This window comes from Aethalodelphis obliquidens, unplaced genomic scaffold (assembly GCF_003676395.1).
Source record: "Aethalodelphis obliquidens isolate GAN/ISIS:26980383/991018 unplaced genomic scaffold, ASM367639v1 scaffold48, whole genome shotgun sequence".
In the NCBI taxonomy this organism is placed as follows: domain Eukaryota; kingdom Metazoa; phylum Chordata; class Mammalia; order Artiodactyla; family Delphinidae; genus Aethalodelphis; species Aethalodelphis obliquidens.
This window is the reverse complement of record NW_020837992.1, coordinates 14,644,930-14,668,327: the sequence shown is the minus strand read 5'-3', so window position 1 is coordinate 14,668,327 and position 23,398 is coordinate 14,644,930. Positions and strand designations below refer to the sequence as shown.

General features: G+C 39.5%; 1 protein-coding gene across 1 annotated transcript in view; it reads right to left on the bottom strand.

Moving 5' to 3' along the window:
- The window catches only part of COLGALT2 (collagen beta(1-O)galactosyltransferase 2), a 148,132-nt gene that overhangs the window by 26,973 nt on the left and 97,761 nt on the right, over positions 1-23,398 (bottom strand). Inside the window, exons 7-10 of the mRNA XM_027083049.1 lie at positions 20,650-20,726; positions 16,711-16,817; positions 7,268-7,400; positions 6,023-6,150 (exon numbers count right to left, since the gene is read on the bottom strand). Of these exons, the coding sequence (XP_026938850.1) occupies positions 6,023-6,150; positions 7,268-7,400; positions 16,711-16,817; positions 20,650-20,726 (445 nt within the window). The remainder of the gene's footprint in view (positions 1-6,022; positions 6,151-7,267; positions 7,401-16,710; positions 16,818-20,649; positions 20,727-23,398) is intronic.

Below are 23,398 nucleotides of genomic sequence, written 5' to 3'. Positions count from 1 at the left end.
AAAAAAATAAAACAAAACAAAACACACAACGCATGGAGGCTAAACAATGTGCTACTAAGCAACCAATAGATCACTGAAGAAATCAAAGAGGAAATCAAAAAATACCTAGAGACAAATGAAAATGAAAACGCATTGATCGAAAACCTATGAGATGAAGAAAAAGCAGTCCTAAGAGGGAAGTTTATAGCAATACAACCCTACCTCAGGAAACAAGAGAAATCTCAAACAACCTAACATTACACCTAAAGCAACTAGAGAAAGAAGAACAAACAAAGCCCAAAGTTAGTAGAAGGAAAGAAATCATAAACCTCAGAGCAGAAATAAATGAAATAGAGACAAAGAAAACAATAGAAAAGGTAAATGAAACTAAAAGCTGGTTCCTTGAAAAGATAAAATTGATAAAACGTCAGCCAGACTCAACAAGAAAAAAAAGGGAGAGGGCTCAAATCAATAAAATCAGAAATGAAAAAGGAAAAGTTACAACCAACTCCACAGAAATACAAAGGATCACAAGAGACTACTACTATCAACTATATGCCAATAAAATGGACAGCCTAGAAGAAATGGACAAATTCTTAGAAAGGTACAATCTCCTAAGACTAAACCAGGAAGAAATAGAAAATATGAACAGACCAATCACAAGTACTGAAATTGAAACTGTGATTTAAAAACTCCCAAACAAAAATCCCAGACCAGACGGCTTCACAGGCGAATTCTATCAAATATTTAGAGAAGAGTTAACACCTTCTGAAACTGTTCCAAAAATTGCAAAGGAAGGAACACTCCCAAACTCATTCTATGAGGCCACCATCACCCCAATACCAAAACCAGACAAGTATACTACAAAAAAAGAAAATTACAAGCCAATTATCACTGATGAACATAGACACAAAAATCCTCAACAAAATATTAGCAAACAAAATCCAACAAGACATTAACAGGATCATATACCATGATCGAGCGGGATTTATCCCAGGGATACAAGGATTTTTCAGTATCCACAAATCAGTGTGATACACCACATTCACAAACTGAAGAATAAAAACCATTATGATCATCTCAATAGATGCAGAAAAAGCTTTTGATAAAATTCCACATCCATTTATGATAAAAACTCTCCAGAAAGTGGGCATAGAGGGAACCTACCTCAACATAATAAGGGCTATATATGACAAGCTCACAGCTAACATCATACTTAATGGTGAAAAGCTGAAAACATTTCCTCTAAGATCAGGAACAAGACAAGGATTTTCACTCTTGCCACTTTTATTCAACATAGTTTTGGAAGTCCTCCACAGCAATCAGAGAAGTAAAAGAAATAAAAGGAATCCGAATTGGAAAAGCAGAAGTAAAAAAAAAACTGTCACTGTTTGCAGATGACATGACTCTATACATAGAAAACCCTAAAGATGTTACCAGAAAACTACTAGAGCTCATCAGTGAATTCTGTATAGTGACAGGATACAAAATTAATACACAGAAATCTGTTTCATTTCTATACACTAACAACAGAAGGTCAGAAAGAGAAATTAAGGTTACAATCCCATTTACCATCGCCTCAAGAAGAATAAAATACCTAGAAATAAACCTACCTAGGAATGCAAAAGACCTGTAACTCCAAAAACTTAAGACACTGATGAAAGAAATCAAAGATGACAAGATATACCATGTTCTTGGATTGGAAGAAGCAATACTGTCAAAATGACTATACTACCCAAGGCAATTTTCAGATTTAATGCAATCCCTATCAAATTACCAATGGCATGTTTTACAGATTTAGAATAAAAAATCTTAAAATTTGTATGGAAACACAAAAGACCCTAAATAGCCAAAGCAATCTTGAGAAAGAAAAACGGAGCTGGAGGGATCAGGCTCCCTGACTTCCAGCTATACTATAAAGTATGCTACTGGCACAAAGACAGACATATAGATCAATGGAACAGGACAGAAAGCCCAGAAATAAACCCACACACCTATGGTCAATTAATCTACAACAAAGCAGGCAAGAATATACCATGGAGAAAAGATGTCCCTTCCATAAGTGGTGCTGGGAAAACTGGACAGCCACATGTTAAAGAATGAAACTAGAACCTTCTCTAATACCATACACAAAAATAAACTCAAAATGTATTAAAGACCTAAATGTAAGACCGGATACTATAAAACGGAGGAAAACAGGCAGAACACTTTTGGACATAAATCATAGCAATGTCTCTTTGGTTCCACCTCCTAAAGTAATGAAAATAAAGACAAAAATAGACACACGGGACCTAGTTAAACTTAGAAACTTTTGCACAGTGAAGGAAACCATAAACAAAATAAAAAGACAATGTACAGAATGGGAGAAAATATTTGCAAATGATGTGAACTACAAGGGATTAATCTCCAAAATATACAAACAGCTCATGCAGCTCAATATCAAAAAACAAACCACCCAATCAAAAAATGGGCAGAAGATCTAAATAGACATTTCTCTAAAAAATACACACAGGTGGCCAAAAGCACGTGAAAAGTTGCTCAACATCACTAATTATTAGAGAAATGCAAATCAAAACTACAATAAGGTATCAACTGACACTGGTCAGAATGTCCATCATCAAAATGTCTACAAACAATAAATGCTAAAGAGGGTGGGGAGAAAAGGGAACCCTTCTACACTGTTGGTGGGAATGTAAATTGGTACAACCACTATGGAGAACAGCATGGAGGTTACTTAAAAATCTAAAAATAGAACTACATATGATCTAGCAACCCCATTCCTGGGCATATAATCTGGAGAAAACCGTAATTCAAAAATGTACATGCAGCCAATGTTCAGAGCAGCACTATTTACAATAGCCAAGACATGGAAGCAACCTAAATGTCCATTGACAAAGGAATGGATAAAGAAGATGTGGTACACATACACAATGTAATATTACTCAGTCATAAAAAAAGAATGAAATAATGCCATTTGCAGCCACATGGATGGACCTAGAGATTATCATAGTAAGTGAACTAAGACAGAGAAAGACAAATATCGTATGATGTCACTTATATGTGGAATCCCAAAACATGATACAAACGAACTTATTTACAAAATAGAAACAGACTCACAGACTTAGAAAACAAACTTATGGTTACCAAAAGGGTAAGGTGGAGGGGAGGGATAAATTAGGAAGTTGGGATTAACACACACACACTACTATATATAAAATAGATAATCAGCAAGGACCTACTGTATAGCGCAGGGAAATAAATATACTCAATATTTTGTAATAACATATATGGGAAAAGAATCTGAAAATTATAACTTAATCACTTTGCTATACACATGAAACTAACACAACATTGTAAGTCCATTATACTCCAATATAAAATAAAAATAAAAAACATTTCAGACAAAAAACGTCTTTCAGATCATTTCCCAAAGATGGTATAGGATTTCTAGCTGTGTTTATAGTGGTTGGAAGGGGACAACAAAGGCCAGATGTGAGAATCCTGAGTTTGCTTTCAAGTCACCAGAGTTTCAGCCTGGGGACTTGATATTTTCTGCACAGTTCTCCAAATTCTGGTGGTAAACACAAGACAGAAAATGCTTTGGGAAAGATACAGTCCACAGTAAAAGACCTAGGAAGCCAAGAGTAGCCCCAAGGGGGTTTCCTCCAGGGGAGAATGAATGACAACACCTGCCTGGCTTTCTCCCTCTCACCCAGCTCTGCCTATGCTTCCTCCTGGGTCCTGTCTTCCATGAACAACTCCTGCAACACAGGATGTACCCTCAGCCATTCCTACCTTCCCTAGTCTACTCATGCATCTGTGATCCATTACTTTTGTCTGGAGCCTAGTTGTTCCCACTTGCCTGGACCAAGTTGAGGAGGTCCGGCTTCCTACCTGCTAGGTAAAGCTGACTTGCTCTATTTTGCCCTAAAGCTATCTCTTTCAACATTCAAGGGATCCCACTTATTGAAACATCCTAGGATTTGTAGAATAAGTCTATGTTCACCTTCAGTTCTTCTGAGGACAAATATACCTGTCTCTCAGCCAATGTCTCTTCAGAGCAAAGAGCCTGAATTTCTCTCATGTACCAAGTGGAAGAGAAAATCCTACTGAGCGCTTGAGATGTGGCCAGAGTGACTGAGGAACTGAGTTTGTGCTCAATTTATTAATTTTACTAGACTCAAATTGTAATTAAAAAATCGAAGATGTGTAAAATAATATTTTCTGTTAGATAAAATGTATTATTTCAGTAGGACTACAGTTTACTTCAACAGTTGAAAATTTAGCAGCTGTATTAAGATGTGTTATATGCATGAAATACATACTGGATTTTGAAGACAGTATGAAAAAAGAATATAGACTATCTTATTAATACATTTAAAATATTGATTATATGTTAAAATAATATTTGATATGTTGGATTCAATAAAATGTATTATTAAAGTTAATTTCACCTATTTTTATCTTTTTAATATGATTACTAGAAAACTTTAAATGATGTTTTTCACATTATATTTCTACTGACATGCTGCCCTAGATGATTTCAATGGCTTGTTCTATTCCTCCCACTTACTATTTTCTTTTTCTGGAGAAACTTAATACTGCAGTCACAGACAGTCTATCTGGTTTCATGTTTTGAGTTCAAATAACATTTGCTTTATTCATTTCAGAAAATGAGATGTGAAAAATTTGAAACCACTAATTCTTTATGATTACATAATAGATTTCAATGAAATATTTTGACTTGATCAGTCCGGGAAATTTAGGAAACATCTTTTTTTCCTGTAGCCTTACCAGGACAATAACTTTTCTTTCTTGGATCTGTTGGTACTTTGTCCTGAGAAACGCATCAACCAAATTGGAAGTGAACTGGGATGTATGTCACCTCTAAGCCTTAGACTGCCCAAGTCCAGTCCTCTGTGGTTCCAAGGCTTAAGTGAAAATCACCTTTGCACATGTCATGTAAGCATAAAATAGCTTTCGGGCTCCATGCCTGTGGGGCCTTAACCACAGGCTACAGAGCCATAGATTCAGAAAGGCTGAGGTGCGGGGACTTCTGGAGGATTTTAGGAACAATGATCTGAAGAGACAGTGCAGAATCTAATCACATGACAGGGTGCCAGTCTCTTTATTACATAGTCCTGGGTCTATTTCCCACAGGTTACTTGAGCCATTACTGGGTTTCTTTTGAGCTCAGAATGGTACATTTTCTAAGAGAACAAGTATTCCACCCGGGCCCATAGTTAAGTTTCCCTCCAAGGATGGGAGGAGCAGGGACAGCTTGTCTGCTGCAGCTGCTCCAAAGGAACAGCCTCTGATTTGATGAAACTGCCTTTGACACACAGCTGGGAAGTGAACATAATGCGTGGGAACTTTCTGCCTCATTGGAGGGAAGTAAAAAGTGTCATCTTAGCATAAAAAGAAAAAGAGAGAGCTCAATTCCCAGAGGTAGCAGGCAACGAGCATTAACTAAATTGTCAGTTTGGAGCCAGTACTCCCTTGATGAGCCTGGTTTTTCTAAGACAGCCTCTGAGCCTCCACTAAGCCCAACTTCAGTGTTCTCCCTGTTTGCACAGCTTCCCTCCCCAACAGGAGCTCTCCCACTGACCTTCCAAACCTCCCACACCATCAGAGGCTACAGAGGAAACCTGTTCTCCTGGGAGCTGAGGCTCAAGTGTGACACAGGAACGTTGCCCTTGAATGGGTCCTCCCTCTACATACTCCCTCCATGTACCACACTGGTTCATGAGTGGATTTCTGCTGTGTTCCCAGGTGAACACTCAGTCTGAAGGCCCCTGATCTGCAGGTAGACTCCAGGTCTCAAAGAATCTCCCAAAGTTTCTTTCTCACCCTGAGGAGCATAGAGATGCAAAATCTAATGGTTATCCCCTACTCACTTCTTGTTTCTGGGAACATTTATGGAGAGAAAACCAGGTAAATGGAAGCTTGAGCTGCATCTCCTACGAGCTGGGGCTCTCTGCCCCTTGGAAAGAACTGAAAGCCTCTCAGTACTCTTTGAACAGCTTGTCATCTTGTCACTCACATCAGTTCCCAATCCAGCTGGACTCGATCAATATCATCCATCAGCTTCATGAGCTTCTTCTTAAACTGATGTTCAAAACGCACATCATCCTCAATAACGAGAGTCTTCTCCAGCTCTCGGTCAATTACCTGTAAAGGCCAGTGGGAAGATACCTTATGAAAAGTTGATACTTATTTATCTAATAAAAAATAGGTATCAAAAAGTCAAAAGTATAGTAGCACAACATGTAGTAGCTCATAACTGGAATCTAAGCCAAAGTCCATCAACAGTAAAATGGATAAATAAACTGTGGTGTATTTACAGCAATGAGTGTAAATGATCTACAGTTAAATGCAAAGTTATGGGTGAATCTCACAAAGGTAATGTTGAGAGATTGAATGGAACCATACGGTGTGTACACATAATAAAAGGAAAAATGTAGACAAAATTATTCTGTGCTGTTAGAAGTCAGGAAGTGGTCACCCTTGGGGAACTGATGGCTAGGAAAAAATGCAGAGAAGGGCTGTGCTTCTGGGGTGCTGGTAACCAGTTTCTTGATGTAGGTGCTGGTTAACCTGGCTGTATTATTTAATTTGTAAAATGTCGTTGGCCAGTATCTTATGATCTACATATTTTTTCCTATAAAATTTAAAGTTTATCTATAAAACAAAGTTTCTTGAACAAAAAAAGATAGGCATAGACTGGATCATTAAAAGGGAGAAGGCCCTTTCAAGAGGACCTTCTTTGGGGACTCTCTTTTCTTGTGGGAACTGACCCTTAACTAAGAACCCCACACTTTAATACCACCCCTATCAATGTCTGATCTGTAAGACAGGGGTTCAAGTCCTGGCTCTGCCCCTTCTTGCCTGAACAAGATAACTATTTTCTCTTGGGTAAAATGGGCCCATCTCTCCTAACCCATCTCACATGACTTCCGGGTGATTTCTTATACTGAGTCACTTGATAAATGATGACATGCTAGATAAACACAAGGCATTCCTACTGAGGATGAGGATGCATCACTAGGCGTGGGGTCCCCAGAACGTGGGTGTCTTCCCCTATCATCATCCCAAGTGGCACCAAGGCTACCCTTCCTTGTTTGTCACTGGCCTTGTGTCAGAGGGAGACATAAGGCAATGACAGCTTCCAAGCACACTCCCAGAACAGTTATGGGTTCACTTTATATCTGGCCCGAGTTCACCTACAAGGTCCCACTCTCCCTCCTCCTCATTAAAGAACTGCACATTGAAATGAAGCGTTATTTACCTCTTTCCAGACAGAGTAGTGGCTAAGGAAGCAGCCAATTTCACCCCTAGTTAGAGGCCTGGAGGAGTAGGGATCTCGATATCCTGGCAGCATTTCAATATTCAGGGCCTTCAGCTGGCTTGTGTTGAGTGCCCTGCAAGACAGAACATGCCCCAAAATTAACAGGTTGAGAGGCCCCCACCACAGAAGCCAGAAGGAAGAGTTCTGCATATTCCCCGGAGCCTTTCTGCACACTGAGAAGGACTCCTCATGTTTCCCATTATTCCTTACAAGCTCCTCAGGGTTAATGTGTTGTGGTAGCATTATGAGCTTTGTGAGGACAAGAAAGAGTCTTATACTTGATATACCCCTCGCAATGCCCGACACAGTTCTTAAGTGTCATCACTATTGACAACTTTGAAAAGGTATTTTCCTAGTGAAGGAGAGTGGCTAACAGAAAGCTTAAATACTATTAAACACTGGAAGGGATGAGGACAGGAAGGAATCAGAAGAGAAATTGTGTGTATGTGTACATCTTTCCTTTGGACATAAAAAAAGATTAAAGATAAAAGTGCAGAGAGAATCTTGTAAGCAAGAGAGAAGTGACTCACTACATACAAAGTATTCTCAGTAAGATTAATAGCTGATTCTCATCAGAAACCGTGGAAGCCAGGAGGCAGAAGATTGATATATTCAAAGTGCTGACTGAAAGAGACTGTCAACCAAGAATTCTATATCTAGTCAAGACAGCCTTCAAAAATGGAAAAATTAAGATATTCCCAGATAAACAAAAAGAGTGTCACTAGTAGATCTGCTCTACAAGAAATACTAAAGGGAATCCCTTAGGCTGACATGAAAGGAAACTAGACAATAACTCAAATCCACATAAAGAAAGAAAAGCACTGGTAAATATAACTGCATAGGTATCAATAAATACAAATAATGTAAGTGTTCTTTTGTTTATAACTTTCCCCTTATCTGATTTAAATTATAGCTGCATAAAGCAATAAGAGCAAATAATGTATAAAGAAATAATTTGTGTAACAATAGAACAAAGGAACGGGGAAGGAATGAAGCTATATAGTAGCTAAGTTTTTATATAGTATTGAAGTTAAGTTGGTATTTTTTTTTATTGAGGTTTAGTTGACATATAACATTAGTTTCAGGTGTACATAAGGATTCAATATTTTGTAAAATGATCCCATGATAAGTATAGATAGCATTCATCACTACATAGCTACAACTTTTTCTTGTGATGAGAACTTAAGATTTATCCTTAGCAACTTTCAAGTATGCCATACAGTATTATTAACTGTAGTCACCACATTGTATATCTCATGACTTATTTTATTAAAAAGTTTATACATTTTACCTCTTAACCTATTTCATTCACCTCCCAATCCCACCTGTGGCAATGAATCTGTTCTCTATAAGTTTTGTTTTGTGTGCTTTTAGATTCCACATATAAGTGATATCATATTTGTATTTCTCTGACTTATTTCACTTAGCACAATGCCCTCAAGGTCCATCCATGATGTCACAAATGGCATGACTTCCTTCTTTTTCATGGCCAAATAATATTCCATTGTATAGATACATACATATTTTCTTTATCCATTCATCTACTGTCAAACACTATGTTACTTCCATGTCTTGACTATTATAAATATTGCTGAAATGAACATGGGGGTGCATATATCTTTGAGTTAGTTTTTAAATTTCCTTTGGATAAATACCCAGAAGTGGAATTGCTGGATCACATGGTAGTTTATTTTTTTGAAGAACATATGTTTTCCACAGTGGCTGCACTGATTTCTCCACATCTTTCCCAATACTTGTTATTTCTTGTCTATTTGATAACAGTCCAATAAGTGGGAGGGGAGATCTCATGGTTTTGATTTGCATTTCCCTAATGATGAGTGATGTTGCTCAACTTTTCATGTATCAATACCTGTTGGTTTTCTGTATGTGTTCTTTGGAAAAATCTCTATCCAGATCCTCTTCCCATTTTTAAATCAGACTTTTTTTTTTTTTGCTGTTGAGTTGTATGAGTTCTTTATATATTTTGAAAGTTAAACCCTTATCAGATATATGACTTGCAAATATTTTCTCCCATTTGGTAGCCTGCCTCTTTATTTTGATGGTTTCCTCTGCTGTGCAGAAGCTTTTTAGTTTGATACAGTCCTACTTGTTTAATTTTTTGTTGTTGTCACCTTTGCTTTTGGTGTCAAATCCAAAAAATCATCACCTAAGCCGGTGTCAAGGAGTTTGTTCCCCCCTGTATTCTTCTAGGAAGTTGGTATTAATATGAACTAGATTGCTATAAATTAAGATGTTAATTGTAATCCTCAGGGCAATCACTGAGAAAATAACTAAAAATACATATAGGAAAAGAAACAAAGGAATTAAAATGTTAAAGTAGAAAATATCTTTTAAACATAAAAGAATGGACATTCTTATGCCTCATAAGAATGGAGGCATAGAGGAACAAATAAGACATAAGATGTATCGAAAACAGATAGAAAACAGCAGGTGTAAATCCTACCTTATCAGTAATCACATTAAATGTGAATGGATTAAACCCTGTAATCAAAGACAGAGCTTAGCAGAATGAGTTTTTAGAAAGACATCCAACTATGTGCTATCTACAAGAGACAGACTTTAGATTCAAAGGCAAATAGGTCTAAAGTAAAAGGATAGAGAAAGATATACCATGTAAACAGCAACCACAAGAGAGCTGGAGGAGCTATACTGCTGTAATATCTGACAAAAAAATTTAGACAAAATTACCAAAGCAGAATATTTTATAATGGTAAGAGTCAATCCATCAGGAAGATATAATTATAAATACATATGCATCTTACAATAGACCAAAAACATGAAACAAACTGACCTAACTAAAAGGAGAAACAGAAAATTCAAAAATAGTGGGAGACTTTAATACCCCATTTTCAGTAATGTATAGAACTAGCCAGGAAACAGAACCAATTAGACCTAACATTTATAGAACACTCTACCCAGAAGCAGCAAAATACACATTCTTCAACTGTACGTGTAACATTCTCTAAGACCATATGTTAGACCATAAAGACTATACAGACCATAAAGCCTCAGTACACTTAAAACGATGACTGAAATCATATAAAATATGTCCCACAATCATGATGAAATTAAAAATTGATAGGAACTTGGAAAATTCAAATATATGAAATTAAACAACACACCCCTTAACAAGCCAATGAGTTAAAGAAACCACAAAGGAAGTGAGAAAATATTTTGAGACAAATCAAAATGAAAACATAGTATACCAAGGCTTACAGGATGCACCTAATGTAGTACTTAGAGGGCTAGTTACAGCTACAAACACCTATGATTAAAAAAAAAAAAAAATCTCAAATAATCTGCTTTTCCATTTTAAGAAACTAGAAAAAGAGCAAAGTAAACCCAAAGCAAGCAAAAGGAAGGAAACAAAGACTAAAGTGGAAATAAATGAAATAGAGAATAGAAAAATAGAGAAAAAATAAGACCAAAAGTTGGTTCTCTGGAAAGAACAAAATTGATAATCCTTTAGCCAAATAAAAGAGAGTAAACTCAAATTATTAAAATGAAGAAAGAAAGAGGGGGCAATCCCTACTGACCTTATGGAAGTAAAGAGGATAAGAAAATACTATGAACAATTATACACCAACAAATTAGATAGCCTGAATAAAATGGACACATTGCTAGAAAGATACAAACTGACTCAAGAAATAGAAATTCTAAATATACCTATAACAAAGTAAAGAGGTTGAATTAGAAAAACAAAATGTCCCACAATACAGTCCAGAACCAGAGAGCTTCACTAAAGAATTCTGCCAAACATTTAAAGAATTAACACCAATCTTTCATAAACTCTTACCAAAAATAGAAGAGGGAGCACCTCCCAACTCATTCTATGAAGTATTATCTTGATACCAAAACCAGAAAAAGCCATCACAAGAAGACTACAGACCAATATCCCTTATTACTATAAATAGAAAAATCCTCAAGAAAATACAAGTAAACAGAATCCAGCATCACATAAAAGGCATTATACATCCTGACAAGTGGGATTTATCCCAGAATTGCAAGGTTCGTTTAACATGTGAAAAAAAGTCATGTGATGTTTGTCTGTTAATTATTAACAGACAAAAATCACATGATCATCTCAATAGACATAAAACTTGACAAAAATCCAACTGTATATGGATTAAATGTTTATATTCCCCCCAAGTTCACATGTTGATGTTATTAGGAGGTGGGGCCTTAGGTCATGAGGGTGCAATGCTCATAAATGAGATTAGTGCCCTTATAAGAAGAGACACAGAGCTTGCTTTCTCTCCTCTCTTTGCTGTATGAAGCCACAAGAGGATAGCCACCTACAGACCAGGAAGGGGTCTCTCACTGTAATCCAGCCATGCTGGCACCCTTCTCTAGGACTTCCCCGCCTCTGGAATTTCGAGAAATAAATGTTATCTGAGCCACCTGGTCTATGGTAACTTGTTACAGCTGCCCAAACTAAGATACCAATACCCTTCCATGATAAAAAACACACAACCCAATCAAGGCCATCTGTGAAAACTCCACAGCTAAGATTGTATTTAATGGTGAAAGACTGAATGCTTCTCCCTAATATCAGGAACAAGTCAAGGCTGGCCACTCTTACCACTTCTATCCAACATTGTACTTGAGGATCTAGCCAGGGTAACTTAATTGGGTAAACAAAATAAAACGATATTCAGGTTGGAAAAGAGGAAGTAACACTATCTACATTTGCAGATGACATAGCCTTGTATAGAGAAAATCCAAAGGAAAACACACACTGTTGGGCTGCACCTTGAAGGCCTTCAAGCCTCGTAATTGCCTGGTCTCAAGAAAGAGGGAAGAGCCCAGAGACAGAGACAGCAACACCAATGGTTTATTGGCCAGGGGATCTTACAAGTTGAAACGAAAGGTCCTGGAGAAACACTCCACCGTGTATGGCAGACAACAGGCAAGACACAGCAGCAATCTTTGCTACCTAGGAGAGGAAAGAGGCTACCATTTATAGGGGGAATTGACGTCAGGTGGGCTCATCAGTTACCAGGGAAACCAGTGGCTGGGGCAGGGGGCAAGTTACTGATTAAGCCCTATAATTAAGATAATTGGATAGTCATGTGAATGAAGCCGGCACTGGTCAAGCAGAGAATATACACAGAGCAAGAGAACAGCCATCTGGAGTGGCCTGACCATACACTCCACCCCTAAGTACCCTGCACGACCCTTACAGTCTTGGTCTGCCCCTCTTCTGAGATATCCCTGGGCTCAGGTATGCAGAGGTGCACTGCAAACAAGCACCACAAATGCAACACAAACAATAGCAGCTAAGGAGTACCAAGAGTAAGCCAGGGGCTTGGCTCGCAGGACAGGAAGAAGGTCAGAGTCTGCAGTCGTCCCCAACGTGGTCACATTAATGACGTCAGCTTTCTCTGGCATCTTACTGCAGACCCAGTAATCCGACTCAGTTTGCAGTAAGGCCACTGTTTTTGCCCAGTCCTCAAACAGATTCCCTCCACTGAGGCTAGGGATGGAATGTGATGTTTCAACAGGCACAATACAGGGAGATTATGACCATTAAGCAAATTATAAGCAGTAACAGCATTCTGAGATCATACCCTCGCCTGTGGTTTTTTGCCTGGCCTGCTGTACCATACAGCCTGTCCACCTTCAGTCCCCACAGCCCAGCTGCTGCTGAATTACAGAGAGACGGTATAACAACAGAGCACAAGAATAATATAATGGTGCCTTTTTCCAGTAGGGCGTCCTGATTAATTACCTTAGTAGTCTCAGGTGGGGCCGGGTAGAAGCTAGGTGAAATCTTTCCAATCCTACTGCCCACAGGGCGGCAAATCCAAACCACCGGGGACTTACCTGCCAGTCCCAGGGCCATTTTATAATGTGTTTCCCTGAGGGTAGATCCTGTGGAAGGGCAAAAGTGAGTTATTGTCCTGACCGATAGTTGGCAATGGTCCGTTGGTGGTCAACAGCTGAACTTGGATGGTGTTGACTAGTTGCCTCAGGGTTAACATGGCGTAGGCACTGGGATGATAGCTCCTGGGATGTTCAGTTTTAGTTTGTAGGGCTTGAATTAGCCTCCTGGAAACTTGAGAGGGCAAGTTTCCCATCTCAGTTGTTGTTTAAATCGTCCATTTATCCTTTCGATTAGCCTGGCAGCAGTGGGGTTGCAGGGCAGGTGGAAATACCAGTGTATGTCACTTTTATCAGCCCATTTCTCAACTTCATGGCCGGTAAAGTGGGTTCCTTGGTCTCCACCAATGTCCATGGGGTTCCTGTATGTCGTGCACGGCTGTTCTAGATCCTGCAGAGTGGTTTTTTGTGTTGCTCCAGGACTCCCGTAGGCCTTTTGTAATGTCTTCCACCTGCTGTAACATGTTGCAGACTAAACAAAGCGTTTGTATTCACTAGCCATCCCTGTGCAGTCAGATGAGCCATAAGCATGGGGCTGATGTTTCTAAACTGGTCAGAGACTCTGAGGTTAACAGGACATCATCAATATAATGGAAGAGAAAGACATCTCTCATGGTGGTCAGTTGCCTCCAGTCTGGGGAAAGGAGCTGCTCTCCATCTGTATCCTGTGGGACAAGGGACCTCTGACCTCGTCCCAATCTTCTTCCTCTCCTCCATCACTCTTGGTAGGATACCACACCTTGGGGTCCCAATTTGACCATCCAGGCTCTCTTGACAGCCCCCATTCATCAAGGACAGCAGCCACAGGGCCCCATGTGCTAGTGGACAGCCACCTCAGGATTACCCCCACAACTTTTCGTTACCTGTCCTTATTTCCCAACATTTTGGTGCTCACAGGAGTTTCCTCAGCCTCCCGGCTAGCTCGACAATTGTTGAACTGCACCCCGTAGGTCTGCAAGCTTTATAATTATTCAGCCTCGAGACTGAAGAAAGAGCCCAGACACAGCCACAAAGACATCAATGGTTTACCGGACAGGGGGATCTTACAAGTCTGAAGCCAACAGTCCTGGAACATCACTCCACTGTGTGCGGCAGACAACAGGCAGGACACCGCAGAAATCTCCGCTACTCCAGGGAGAAGGAGTTTACCATTTATAGGGGGAATTAACATCACGCTTTCTCATCAGTTACCAGGGAAACCAGCAGCTGGGGCAGGGGCAAACATGCAGGCAGTTACTGATTAAGCCCTATAATTAAGGGGATTGGATAGTCATGTGAGTGAAGCAGAGGCTGGTAAAGCAGATGTACAAAGAGCAAGAGAAGAGCCATCTTGAATGGCCTGACCATACACACACACACACACACACACACACACACACACACACTATTAGAACTAATAAATGAGTTCAGCAAGGTTGTAGGATATAAGCTCAGTATACAAAAATCAACTGTATTTCTATGCACTTAGCAATTTGCAATCTAAAAATGAAATTAAGGAAACAATTCCACTTACCATAGCATCAAAAAGAGTAAAATACTTAAGAATAAATTTAACAAAATTAATGCAAGACTTGCACACTAAAAACTACAAAACATCAAAGAATTAAAGCTCTAAATAAATGGAAAGATATCCCATGATCATGAATCAGAAGACTTCATATCGTTGAGATAGAAATTCTCCCCTCAGTTGATCTACAGCTTCAATGCAATTCCTATTAAAATCCAAACTGTCTTTTTTTGTGTGGAAAATGACAAGCTAATGCTAAAATTCATATGGAAATCCAAGGGACCTAGAATAGCCTAAACAATCTTGAAAAACAATAACAAAGTTGAAGGACTCATACTTCCTTACATAAGAAGCTACTGTGAGGCATAGGGACCGGTGTACACATCAGTGGAACAGAATTGAGAATCCAGCAATAAACCCTTATAGTTAAAGTTAATTATTTTTTGACAAGGTTGCCAAGACAATTCAGTAAAGGAAAAGAATAGTCTTTTAACAAATGGTGCAGGGACTAGATAACCATGTACAGAAGAATGAATTGGACCCCTACCTTACACCATATAAAAAACTAACTCAAAATGTATCAAAGATCTAATGTGTAAGAGATACATATAAAAGATAAAACTCTTAGAAGAAAACACAGAACCAAGTCCTTGTGGCTTTGGATTTGACAATGGATTCTTAGATACGACACCAAAAGCACAAGCAACAACAAAAATATAAACTGGACTTCATCAAATTAAAAACTTTTGTGTTTCAATGGACACCATCATGAAAGTGAAAAGATGACATAAAATGGGAGAAAATATTTGCAAATTATATATGTGACAAGAGGCTTGTATCCAGAGTATATAAAAAACTCTCACAATTCAACTAGTTTTCCTTGGTCTGTGTGGCCTATGAAGGAGATGGGAGCTATTAGAGGTATTTGAAACAGTGGTTCCCAAACTCTAGTGCATCCAAGAATAGGGTTGCCAGATTTAGCAAGTAAAACACAGAATGTCCAGTTCAAATTTATATTTTGGATAAACAGTAATTTTTTAGTATAAATAAGACCCGTGCAATGTTTGAGACAAATTTAACTGGGTATCCTGTATTTTATGTGGCAACCTTACCAAAGAATCACCTTGAGACTTCTTAAATGCAGATTCCCTACAGATCATAATTCAGCGGCTCGGGGACTCAGGAAGCTGGCCCTCTTAACCAGCCCCTAGGCACTCTGACTTGGGTGTCCAGGCCACACTTTGAGAAACACTGATGAGATTCTCTAAAGGAGTCATAAAAACTTCCACAACAGCTTCTAGTCATACTCCTTAGAGCCATTCATATTCCAAATTCACATATAACATGGAACTGCAGGTTTTGCAAATATCTATGCCTTGAAATAACAGTGTCAAATAAAAAAGCAAAGCAAAGCAAAACAGAACAACATCAATAACAAAAACCCTTGAAGGAATCTAACTGGGTACCCTATGTGACTTTCCTAACATGTTCCTGGGAAAAGTGATCAGCCCAGGCAGACTGTGGCAAGCATCTCATGCAACAGGAGACACAGACTGTTATGTATTTTTTCCATTTACTTTCTTCAGGTCACCCAAGGTTAGACGCTTTGCTCTAAATCAGGCTCTGAATGCAACTCTGATCGCATTCCTTCCAATGCACTACAGGGCTGGAAACCACCACAACCACTGGAAGAACCCCCAGAGACAGTGGAAAATCACAACCAGTGCAAACCTTCAGCATAATGAAGACCAGAGAGCACTGGATGGTGAGTGGATTTCTGCTCTACTCGGTGAAATTAACATATATAAGCTGCTATGAGTCATAAAGTTTTCCCAAAGTAGGCTGCACTGTGAAGACGTGTCTATCTTGCAATGAGTGCAGATTCCTCCCACCAAGACTAAACCTCTGTCAGAGAGGGTGCATCCCCACTCCAACCACATCTGCAAGGGCTCGAGGAAAAACCCCGACTCACTTTCCATCCACAGCCTCGACAATCTTGACTTCAATCTCCTGCTCGTACAGGGTACGTAACATCCGGTCCCGCCTGTCCTTTCTACGCTTCAGGTTTATCATGAAAATCTAATGCAGGAAGAAAACAGGAAAAGAAACACAGATGAGTCAACTCTTTTTCTAGGCTATTTGAAAAGTAAAGTAAATGTAATGAACCAAGTTTTGGAATAAGGATTGGAAAAGACAGGGAAAACTGTGGTGAAGATTTGTTTATATTTCATATCAGGTCAAAAAGTTATTCTTCAGGAGGCCAAAGGTAAATCAAACCTAAAACATATGAGATGAAGAGGGTAGGAAGCAGTTTGGCAAATGGTTAGATTTATCAGCAGACCTAAGTTTACTAAGTGTTTGCCTTGGACCAGTTCCTATGCGTCAGTTTCATCATCTGTAAAACTGAGATAATACTGGTCCTGTCACCTGGGTACAAAATATTAGCTATTCTTATCATTTATATCCACTGTAGAAAAATTTAAAGTCATTCAAAGAATAAGAAAAATCTAGTCTTAACAAATTCCTTTTAGTTCCAAAGGTTCCAAATTGAATTACCAAGGTCTTAATTTGAGTAGCTTCTTTACCAGAAGTTTTCAACTCCCTTAGAATTTTTCTGAAAGAAGTAGAGAGAGAAAGGGTCCTGCACTTGGTGGTAGCCCTTTGGGAAAAGGCATCATTTCCACATCACGTGGATCTGAGGGAAACCTTATAGAGGGGACACATACTGGTCCATGAAGTCCCAAAAATGTGCATTCAGATTGTCCCACATGAGGACTGGGTCTTCCTGCAGCCCCTCACCTTAGCCCCTAAATTCCCAATGACTGCACTAAACACACACATATCCTGAGGCTACTACAGGGAGTTACACAGATAATGAGGCTGGCCTGATTATTCCCAGATTTAAGGAGCCAAATAAGTACCCAAAGGCTCATGAATGTTATTACAGATATCTATGTGCTTTAATAAGGTTCTTTTCTACGAGCAGTAATAAACTCACTTTGTACATTAAACTAGTCCTGCAAAAGAAGGAGACTTCATCTACCAGTAAGAAATACTGAATAGCATGGGAAAGGAGAACCCTCCAGGAATAAGCCGGATGACATTGGCTTCATCCTAACGAACCATCTAGATGACTTTGAGGAAGACGTTTAATGTTCCAGGGTCCAGTTCCCTTGTTTGTAAAAAGAGGGAGTTGAACAACCTCATCTCTCAAGACCAGTACAGATTAAAATGTCTATGATATGTGGTTTATGATAAAGTTTGCTTTACGCTGTCTAGAATAAGGAAGAAACTATGTCTTACAAGCAGGCTGGAGTTCAGACTTTACTGGGGGTTAAGCTGTGGTTCACACAGTCGTTCTGAATGTAATCATCGAGATGCTATATGTTTTATCGGATCAAAAGCTAAATTAACTAAAATTTCAACTCTTCCTTACAAAATATTCTCACTTCTATCCATTTATACAGCTCTGGGCAAAGAACTGATGGGGGAGCAAGATGTCCTCTTTGAAGAAATCACCCATCTGAATCAGAGAAAAGTGGATTAGGTACGACATGATTTCATTACCTCCGTTGTTTATCTAACTGGGCAATTATTATTATTTTGTTTGTTTTTACATCTTTTTTTGGGGTATAATTGTTTTACAATGGTGTGTTAGTTTCTGCTTTATAACAAAGTGAATCAGTTATACATATACATATGTTCCCATATCTCTTCCCTCTTGCGTCTCCCTCCCTCCCACCCTCCCTATCCCACCCCTCCAGGCGGTCACAAAGCACCGAGCTGATCTCCCTGTGCTATGCGGCTGCTTCCCACTAGCTATCTACCTTACGTTTGGTAGTGTCTATATGTCCATGCCTCTCTCTCGCTTTGTCACAGCTCACCCTTCCCCCTCCCCATATCCTCAAGTCCGTTCTCTAGTAGGTCTGTGTCTTTATTCCTGTCTTACCCCTATAACTGGGCAATTATTTTTTAAAAAACAATTTCTGTGGTGACTGTATTTGCCTTGTTACCTGGGATTTTAAAACTTAATGAGTCATGTTCATTTATATTTCATTTTCTTCCTGTTTAGAATCATACTGTGATGGGCCATGTTCCATCTCCCAATTTTATGGCTATGGAAAGGAATGGGCATTTCCTCATGTGTTCACACGGAGCTACCTGAGGTCACTCCAGGAGAGCAAGACAAAACAAAATACAAAAAATTGACAGAAATACAACAAAAAGTCCCCACAGATCCAAGACCTCTAGTCTGGGAAGACTTTAGTAAATAACAAACCTGCCAGGACAAGTGCAATAAAAATTGCAGCCATGAAGGAAAAATACAGACGGCTCGCTCATACTTAGTGAATAGTAAACAAACAAAAAGCCACACAGCCGAATGCAGCCCAGACACCACCAACAAGGTCACAGAGTACTGGGAAGGTTGAAAAGGCCCCTGAAAATCCCTTTTTCCACTATCCTATCTCTGTTCCAAACACAGAGATGACTACCAGGGTTCAGGAGAGTAGAGTCCCCCTATCTGCATCCTTTACAGAGCTGGCCTTTTCCAGAAGGCTTCTAAGAGTGACCCAGTCCTTCTAAATGGAAGACCAGAGCTAGAAGATCCTGCTTTTGTCCCATTGTATCTGCTCTGACTTGATCCTCGTTGGAATGTGTTTATAAAGGGAAAAATGAATATATGTAAAGACCCTTGAGTTCTTTTACCTGGAGACCTGAGAGCTGGTGAGAGCTGCAGGGAAGGAAAGCTGTAGTAATATGTGGAAGTGGGTTCAGTGCCTGGGTGGTCCAACTTTTCTGCAGCCCTGATTGTTTATAAAACTATGTACACTTTAGTCTAATTCTTCTCTACCACACTTAAAATCATCTTGTCTCATCCTGCCCTCTGTGGAAATAGCATAATAGCTGCTAATTCCTTTCCACTTAATATTCATGAAATACTCCTTTCCATTCCTGAAGTCTGCCTGCAAATAAATTTTATAGAATAAATTCCAATTTCCAGTTCCAACAGCAATTTAAGATGGCTGTACTCTGGGGACCTGTATGACATAGTACAGGGGGATAAACAAGGCATTTTCTTTCAATTAATCAGTGGCAATGAGCATGCAGCACAAAGCTTGGCTTATAACATATCCAAAATTCACAGAAAAGTTCTGTCTCAGTTTTGTGGATTCCTGAGGCACTGTCCTAGCTTCTAGACCACCAAGCTCCTGCACACTGATCAGCAGTTATGTGACATGAGGGACCCATGAAGGATTCAGTGACTTGGAGTCACAATTCTGGTCCCACCAAGTATCTGCTGTGCATATTACTAAGACAGGCATCTCTTTATATTTCTGCTTCATTCTTTATACAATTGAAACTTAATAATAAATATGACTCTCAGAGCACTATTATGAAGTTCTTGCCTGCTGAAGGGAGAATTTTAGAATAGGTTTCTTTTTTCACTTTTTCTTTGTCCTCTAAACTCTGCCCTCCAATCTTTTCCCACGGAAAAACAGCAGAGAGAAAATAAAGCAAAGAATGTTCCAGAATGGTTTCCACTTACTCAGAATAAAGTTAAAGTCCTCCAATACCTAAAATATATATCTTCCTTACCTTACCCTTGAAGCTTGATAAAATATGGCAATATCTGCTCCTAGAAAATATCACTTTCATGACTAAATAGTAACATCTTTCTGACTCAATCATTAATTTACTTTTACCATGATGCTCCTTTTTTAAGAAAAGTGAACTGAGGCACAACAAAAACTGAGAACCTTTTCCAAGACCTTGGTTTCTTTTCAGCAGTCAAGCTGGTCTGGCTGGCTCCCAGACGTGTGATCACGCTTGTGTTCTGATACAAACATATAAGCATGATGTACACAGGTGCACAGGTGCACGTGCACATATACACAGACACCTTTCCTACCTCATTGAATCCCATCTTGTCTGGATATTTAGGGACAACTGAGACGAACTGGGAAGGTTCCATTGGAGGATGGTCAACTGGAAGACACGAGAAACACACAGAGTGTTTTGTTAGTGAGAGGCTCAGAGAACAGCATTCCAACCACAGGTCTGACCTCTAGAAACACAGCCTGCATGTTCAGGGCAGGGGATAACTGCAGTTTTCTAGGACTGAGTGGCTATATAAGAACCCCAGATGGTCACAACGCTGGTTTTGAGAGCACCTGTTTATATGCAGACTGCAGTATTTGCTCCATTTCCCTCAAGCGCTATTTTAAGAGCATTTGAAAGGTAGTCTAGGGTAATGATTTAGGGCGAGGGCTCTGAAGTCAGATGACCTGGGTCCAATCTTTGGTCTGTGAAGGTCTGGAGCAGATAGGTGACCTCTCTAAGCCTGTTTCTTTGTGTGTAAAATCAGGATAATAAAAGTGTATCTCTTAGAGTTATAAAATTTAAATGAGACCTACATGCAAAGCACTAGCCACAGTAAATGAACACGGTAAATGCTCAATAACTCCTAGCTACTACTCACAGCGGCCCATGATGAAAGAGCTCAGAAATAGGCTGGACTTTTTTCTAAAGAATGCTTTTTTTCTATATGTTTAAGATTGTAAAATTCTGGGACTATTTTATTGTAAGATCCCATCCAGGCAGGTTTAGCTACAGGTACTCAAAGGTCCTTTATTTTAATGCAAACTCACCTCCAAGGCCCAGCCCACATCCCAGAACTTGGTACAGGGCTAACAAGGAAGTTTCCAGATGGGAGGGGTGTTGCATCTCAAGTAATAAAAGTTTTATTTATTTCATACTCTAAAAAAACTTTCTTTATAAACTATATATTTTAAAGGTTGAAAGTAATATTGATTAAAGAACCTGAGAAGGTCTTGAAAATTTTAGTATTTCACAAACTCAAAGTACTCACTTGGTTTTTCTTGAAGACATAATACAAGGAAAATGTTAAGTGAGAGCTGGTAACTGGGTTGTTTGAAGAACTATAGTTGATGGCCATTGCTACTGTTCACCGGTATCCATTCCCCTCTATTTCACGCATATGAGAGGGGCTTTTCCACCTTCAGGTTAGTCATGGCCACATGAGTTGCTGCCACTCAACTCTCCAAACCCTCCTCCCACCCCTGCCCCAGCCCCACCTCAATGATCTTAGCAGCCTATGTTGATATGGAGAAGCCAAAACATTGAAGCAGCCTAGAATGATGTGCCAACATGTGGAGGACAGCTGCCCAGGAAACATACGAGGACCACTGTAGACTTTGCATAACAAGAAATGAGCCATTGTTGTATGAAGCCCACGAGATTTCAGCATTCTTTGATATTCCAGCATAACATCACCTGTCCTGATTGAGATCCTGTCCAAAGGGTATTATTTGTTTAACTTACCCTCCACTGGTATATTAAAGAGAAACCACGACATCCAGTTTCACTTATGATCAAATGATGTGAAACCGTAGAAAGCAGTGAAACAGGTTTCCTAAGCCAAACACAAGAGTTGGTCTTATTATTTGAATCTTGATCCTAACCGACACATTTCTATGAGTACACAGTGTGTGTGTTTCTGTTTCCCTCAGCAACCCAGAATATTTTGGTCCTCCCTGTTCCACCCCACTCCACTAATTTCTTTTAAAATCAACAAATGTTGATTGTGGGGTCACCATGTACAGCTTTAGGTTTTTACGAGAAAAAATCTTAACATACCAACTCCTTCCTGTTCATGTTGTTTGAAGAGCTGTCTGGCCCTCTCTCATCGGGCCTTAGACTTGGGAGGGGGGTATATTTCGGGTTACCCTTTCCACCCTGTTGGTCTCTGTTCAGCACTCACATGGGCTGCCTGGCTTTAACAGTTCAGCCAAAGAGTCTGCTTTTAGCCACTTTGCTTCCATCAAACATGGGTAGTCATTGTGTTCACAGGACAAGTATCCCCCCAAAAGCCACAAGTGGCTGGTCCTGAAGACCACCGTTGAGCAGAAATATGAGACACAGGCCTGGGTTTTGTCACTGAAGGTAGAGCTAAGCCATAGGGAAAAACAGGAGATGATATTAATTAGACTTAAGAAGCTTACTATGTGGGGAGAAGGGATGCATCTTTGCTGACATCAGACTTGAAGATTAGGTACATCCCAGCTTTTGTTTGGGATCATTTCTGACTCCATCATTCATAATTAATTCAGTTCCTCTTTGAATCCCTCTCCATACATGTCCCTCACTGTACCACCAATTGGGATGTGCTTCATTGGCTCCAGGATAGTTTCAAGATCTAGGAATAATAATAACTATTGGTATAGAGATCTTACTACTCACTGCACTCCGGGCTATACTCTTGACATATGTAATTACATTTATTTAATCTTCATAACATGTACCACAGGATAGATCTGAGTATTCCTATTTTTACAGATAAGGAAACAAAGACTTAAATAACATGCCCAAGATCACAGAGCTCATAGAGCTGGTATTTGAACCTAGGTCTGACTCCTGCACCTGAACCCTTAACCCCCACTCTCCTCTACCCCCAAAGCTAGACCTTGGTAGCCATTAGCATCAAGTTGGCCTTGGGCAACTGGGCTGGGTTCACAGTAGCTCAGTTAGGTAAGTCCTCGCTCCTTTGTTGCTCTTTCTGTGGTCTACACTGGTGCACACCCCATCCAGTGTACAATGTACCAGCCCAGTCATGCCCAGAAATATATTGGAGGGACTGT